This window comes from Ornithorhynchus anatinus, chromosome 6 (assembly GCF_004115215.2).
Source record: "Ornithorhynchus anatinus isolate Pmale09 chromosome 6, mOrnAna1.pri.v4, whole genome shotgun sequence".
Lineage (NCBI taxonomy): Eukaryota > Metazoa > Chordata > Mammalia > Monotremata > Ornithorhynchidae > Ornithorhynchus > Ornithorhynchus anatinus.
In genome coordinates this window covers 48,208,559-48,214,558 of record NC_041733.1, presented here as the reverse complement: position 1 = coordinate 48,214,558, position 6,000 = coordinate 48,208,559, and the positions used below count along the sequence as shown (strand labels likewise).

Below are 6,000 nucleotides of genomic sequence, written 5' to 3'. Positions count from 1 at the left end.
CCGTCCAGACGGGGAGACGGGCCTCGAGGGAAGTAAATGAAGGATAGAAACGTCCAAAGAGCGCGCGGGGAGTCGGGGATCGGGATGAAGGAAGGGAGCCGGTCGGGGCGACGCACAAGGGACAGGGGGAGGAGGAGAGGAGGGCTTGGCCCGGGAAGGCTGCTCGGAGGAGCCGGGCCGACCGACTGCGCCGTACCGGCCTCCCCCCGACTGCTCGGCACAGTGCCCCGCACACGGTCGGCGCTCCGTCCGTACGACGAGGCGGCCAACGGTACTCTCCGGGCCGGCTCTCGCCAGGGAGGCCGTCCTTTCCCACTCGGAGCCGACTCCCCCGACGGGGCGCTCTGGGCCGGCGGACGCGCCGACGCCGGGAAACGCGAACGGCACGGGGAGGCACGCGGTGTCGTGCCAGCCGCCTCTTTATTACCGCACGAGAGAAGACGATCCCGGCAGCGTCGCGGATTCCGTTCTCCGCCCGCGGCCCGCGACGGCTCGGCCCCGGGGGCGCCGGGGGGACGCGGCCCCGGCTCAGAGGCAGCCGAACCTCTGCGGGTGTTGGAGGACGCGGAGCAGCCTGTCCCGCAGCACCTCGCGGCTGCTGTAGCGGGGCAGCAGCAGCTTCCTCAGGCAGGTCTGGGCCTCGGGGAGGTACAGGTCGGGGCTCTCTTCCACCCGCTCCACGATCCAGAACTCCAGGCGCTCCCACTCCCACGCCGGGAGCCGGTCCGCGCCGGTCAGGAAAGCTGGCGAGAGAGGGGGCGGGGGGGGGGGGGGGGGGGCCCCGGGGAAGGGGCCGGGGGAGAGAGGGCTCACCGGTCCATCCGAAACGATCACGACGGTGCTCGTCAGGCGCTTACTACGGGCCAGGCGCCGTACTAAGCGGCAGGGTAGCAGGGGTCGGACCCGACCCCCGTCCCACGCCGGCTTCGCCTTCTTAATCCCCGTTTTCCACGGGTGAGGTCACCGAGGCGCAGACACGCGGCGGAGTGACGATCGGAACCCGGGACCTGCCGCCTCCCAGGCCCGGGCCGCGGCCGCCACGCCGTCGGCCCGTCGACGGTCGTCATCGAGCCGTCGCCGCGCGCTGAGAGCTCGCGGGCCAGACGACGGGGCCGGCGGACGCCTTCCCCGCCCGCGGTCCGGCAATCCGCGGTACCGGGGGTGGCGTTCCTTAAGCGCCGACAACGTGCCGGGCACCGTACCGAGCGCCGGGGCAGACTCAGTCCCCGGCCCACCCGGGGCTCGTTTTCCAGCTGAGGTCACCGAGCCTCAGAGAAGCCGAGTGACTCGCCCGAGGTCACACGGCAGACAAGCGGCCGGGCCGGGATTAGAACCCGGGACCTCCTGACATCCACTAGGCCACGCCGCTTCTCCCGGTACTGATCGAGCGCCTCCGGCGAGCCGAGCACCGGACCATCCCCCGGGCCACGCTACGATTTCCCGTGCCGAGCGCTGCGCCGAGCGCTTGGGGGAGTCCAACAGACCGGTCGGCAGACACGTGCCCTGCCCGCGACGGGCTCCTCCTCTAGACGGCGCGCTCGCGGTGGGCGGGGAATGTGTCCGTTACATCGTTATCACAGCGCACTCTCCCAGGCGCTCAGTACAGCGCTCGGCACGCGGCGAGCGCTCAAGGAACGCGATCGACTGGGTCGATGAACGCGAGGGTCCCAGGGTGGGGATCCAGACGAAGACCGGGCCGGGGACTCCGGGGGCCTGGGTTCGCTGACGTCTGCCTGCTGTGTGACCTTGGGCAAGTTGCCTCCCTTCTCCGGGCCTCGGTCTCCTCATCTGTAAAATGGGGCCCTCAACCCCTGGTCGTTCATTCGTTCAATCGTATTTACTGAGCGCTTACTGGGTGCAGCGCGCCGTACTAAGCGCTGTATCAAACCCTGTCCTCCCTCCTACTTCTCCCACTCCTACTGAGAGGCAGCGCGGCTCGGCGGAAAGAGCCCGGGCTTGGGAGTCGGAGGTCGGGGGTTCTGATCCCGGCTCGGCCGCTTGGCAGCTGGGTGACTCTGGGCGAGTCACTTCGCTTCTCTGGGCCTCGGTTCCCTCATCTGTAAAATGGGGACGAGGACCGGGCGCCCCGCGGGGGACAACCCCGCATCTCCCCCAGCGCTCAGAACAGTGCCGGGCACAAAGTGAGCGCTTAACAAATACCACCACCATCATCATCATCATCATCATCACTCCCAAAGTGGGCCCCGCGCGGGACAGGGACTACGTCCGACCCGATGATCTCCACCCAGCGTCGAGTACGGCGCTCGGCACACGGCGAGCGCCCGATGAACCCCGCCCTCGTCGCGCCGAGGGCGCCGAGAGCCAAAACTCCCCAGGGAAAGCTCGAACCGCCCCCTTCTCCTCGGGGGGGCTCGTTTTTACCCTCGTCACCACCGCGGCGGTCGCCGTCGCTGGTACGGAAAGGGGCGGGTGGCTTACCGAGAAACTTTTTCTTCATCTCCTCCTGGAGTTCGTGGAACACGGACCAGAAATTCCGAACGGTGTCGTCCGTCTCTTCGTAGTCCCGGTACTTGGCGCTCTACGGGGGAGCGGCAGAGACGGGGGTGAGGCCTCCGCGGCAGCCCTGGCATCCCTCAGAGCCCTCCCGAGAGCTCCCCTCCTCCGGGAGGCCTTCCCGGACCGGGCCCCCCTCTGTCCCCGCTCCTCCTCCCCTCCCCGTCGCCCCCACTCCCTCCCGCTGGCTCCACCCCCTTCCCCGCCCCACTGCGCTTGTCTATATACGTATATGTTTACTATTCTATTTATTTTATCCACGCGGGGTATATATCTATAATCCCCTCTGTCCATTTCGCTGCCATCGACGCCCGCCTCCCGGTTTCTAGCCCGTCTCCCCGCTTCTAGACCGGGAGCCCGCCGTCGGGTAGGGACGGTCTCTCTCCGCTGCCGGGTGTACTTTCCGAACGCTCCGCACGCAGCAGGCGCTCGACGAACGCGACCGAACGAACGAACGAATTTCTCGGGGCCTCGGTCCCCTCATCTGTCAAACGGGGACGGAGAGCGTGAGCCCCCCGCGGGGCCGCCCGCTTCCCCGGCGTCCGTCACGGAGCTCGGACCGGCGCCCGGCACGGAGCGAGCGCCGAACGAATACCATCGTCATCCCGGTTATCGCCGTCCCCTCCCAAGCGCCCGGTGGGTAGAGACGACCGCGCGGACCCACGGGGGTGTGGGGGGTCGGGGAGACGGGGGCGGCACCTTTTCGAGCCGCGTCCAGTCGCGGGGGACGTGTCCGTCGACCACGGCCCTCAACTCCCCGGGGAGGAAGGTCGTCCAGCAGCGGGTGGGGCAGGCCCCGGCGAAGCCCCGGGCGAAGGCTTCGAACTCTTCGTCCACGGAACCGTTGAAGACGTAGTCCACGTAGGCCGCCACGTACTCCGCCCTGCGGGGACGGCGCGGACACCCGTCGGGCCGGTGCTCCCCCCCGGATCCCGCCCGCCGTTCTGCGCCCGGTGGACCCGGGGGCTCCTCGGAGGCGGGGAGGGCGCCTGCCGCCCCTCCCTCCGCCTCCCCTAGGCGCTCGGCGCGGTAGCGCCGGCCGGGAGGCGGGAGGATCCGGAAGGCAACACGCGGGGGACCGACCTGTTATGCCTGGTGACGGGAAGGTTCGCCCCGTCCTCCTTCAGCTCCACGCAGGTCACGGATCCTGCCTGTTCCTTCACGATCTGAGGGTGGGAAGTCACGGCCCGTCGATGGGCGGTATTTATTGAGCGCTCGCTGCGGGCGGAGCACCGTACCGAGCGCTTGAGAGAGGGCGACGGGACGATGTAACCGGCGCGTTCTCGGCCCGCCCCGCCGTCGGGGTCAAAAGCTCGACCCCGCTCTCCGTCACCCTGCCTCGGCTCCGATCGAGCGGTGGTACGTGCCGGGCGCTCAATCGTAATGACGCTAACGGCGATATCCGTTAAGCGCTTACTGCGCGCCAGGCGCTGTTCTGAGCGCCGGGGTGGAGGCGAGCCAATCGGGTTGGGCCCGGTCCCCGACCCACGCGGGGCTCCCGGGCTCCATCCCCGTTTTCCAGAGGAGGTCACCGAGGCCCACAGAAGTCAAGCGACTTGCCCAGAGTCGCCGGGCCGACGGGCGGCGGGGCCGGGATTAGAACCCAGGTCCTCCCGACTCCCGGGCCCGGGCTCTACCCACTCGGCCGCCCTGCTTCCCTCGACTTTCAAATATTAAAACCCGGACGCTGTTTCCGAGCGCTCGGTACGGCGCTCTGCGCACAGTAAGCGCTCGGTAAATACAACTGAATGAAGAGTCGAATTCCTCCCCAGGATTTATAGTTCGCAGTCTATATTGACCAGGTGGGCGTAATTCATTCCATCGTATTTACTGAGCGCTCACTACGCGCGGGGCACTGTACTAAGCGCTTGGAACGTACAGTTCGGCGACAGATAGAGACGCTCCCGTGGGGGGGCGGGGGGGGGTCCCGGGGAGGGGGGTGACGCACCGTGAAATTAAGCATCAGATCCTGGAAATACTCGTCGTCATCTTCCCTCAGGATGAGCTGGCACGTCCTGCCGGGGAAAATCGGATCCTCGGTGATAATCGCGCCCAAAATATAATATAGAATATCTCTGTACATCTGCAACTTATTTAGCTGTTTATTTCTTTATATTAACGTCTCCCCCCCCGCCCCCCCCCGGGACCGTGACCCCGGTGTGAGCGGGGACTACGTCTCGCGGTCCGCTGTGCTCTCCCAGGCGCTTAGTACGGTGCTTGGCCCACGGCAAGCGCCCGGTAGTTACGGTCGAGTGAGAGAATAATGATCCGCGATGAACTAAGGACAGCGGTGACGATGATAACGTAGCGGCAATAAGGGTCGCGAGCAAAACGATGATAACGAAGAAATATGAAGGATGACGATGACGATATTCTAGTCCCGACCACGATCAAATTCCATCGGGTCTCATTCAGTCACACCGACCGAGCGCTGACCGTGTGCGAGACGCCGTTCTAAGCACTTATAACGGCGACGACGATAACGGCAGTAAGAACGACAGTACGGCGGTAACGATGACAGCGATACCGAGTCGGGCGTGGAGCCCTCGGCATTTTTTTCACGGCATCCGTTCGGCGCCTACCACGTGCCAGGCGCCGTATTAAGCGCCGGGGTAGATCCGAGCTAATCGGGCGGGACACGATCCCCGTCCCCCGGGGGGGCTCACGGCCTCCGTCCCCGTTTTCCAGATGAGGGAAACCAGGGAAGCGAAGTCCCGGGCCCCGAACCCGCGGCCTCCTCCTCGCGGAGGGGCGGCCCGCCCGCCCGCCCGGCCCCCGGCGCTCACCTCCCTTCGGTCGGGCAGAGCTCCCGGAGGTCGTCCAGGGTGGGGTGGGCGCCCAGCAGCTTTTTGTAGAGCGCCAGCGGGAAGGGGACGTCGGCGATCATCCCGTTGAACAAGGCCGACCCCAACAGGGTCCCGACGTGGGCCGGGCGCGCCCGGGCCGGGGCCTGCGGGGACGGAAGCCGTCCGTCCCTCGGGCCGCTGCTCCCCGCCCTCCGCCCGCCGCCCCTCGCCTCGGAGGGCTTCCGGTCTCTAACGGGCGGGGCGGCCCCGATCCCTGCCCCGCGGGCACGGCTCCGTGCCCGGCGCCCGGGACGTCTGCGGCCATCCCCGGCCCGGGGCGCGGCCTCCTGCGGAACGTGCCACCCCCGAGACCGACCGTATATATCTTCATCGCCCTATTTATTTGGTTAACGAGATGCACGTCGCCCTGATTCCATTTATCCGCTATCGTTTCAGTGAGACGTTCTTCCCCTCGATTCTATTTACTGCCGTCGTTCTCGTCTGCGCGTCTCCCCGGATCAGACCGTGAGCCCGTCAAGGGGCGGGGACCGTCTCTATCTGTTACCCACCTGTACGATCCAAACTCTTAGTCCAGGGCTCCGCGCACAGTAAGCGCTCAATGAATACTACCGAACGGATGAATCCCCTCCATTCTATCTATCGCTATTGTTCTCGCCCGGCCGTCTCCCCCCGATCGGAC

General features: G+C 66.8%; 1 protein-coding gene across 1 annotated transcript in view; it reads right to left on the bottom strand.

Annotated features, from left to right (window-relative positions):
- Nucleotides 1-401: 401 nt before the first annotated feature.
- The window catches only part of LOC114812850 (E3 ISG15--protein ligase HERC5-like), a 29,111-nt gene continuing 23,512 nt past the window's right edge, over nt 402-6,000 (bottom strand). Inside the window, exons 20-25 of the mRNA XM_029067237.1 lie at nt 5,301-5,464; nt 4,463-4,529; nt 3,598-3,680; nt 3,214-3,397; nt 2,440-2,539; nt 402-743 (exon numbers count right to left, since the gene is read on the bottom strand). Of these exons, the coding sequence (XP_028923070.1) occupies nt 529-743; nt 2,440-2,539; nt 3,214-3,397; nt 3,598-3,680; nt 4,463-4,529; nt 5,301-5,464 (813 nt within the window). The 3' untranslated portion in view covers nt 402-528. The remainder of the gene's footprint in view (nt 744-2,439; nt 2,540-3,213; nt 3,398-3,597; nt 3,681-4,462; nt 4,530-5,300; nt 5,465-6,000) is intronic.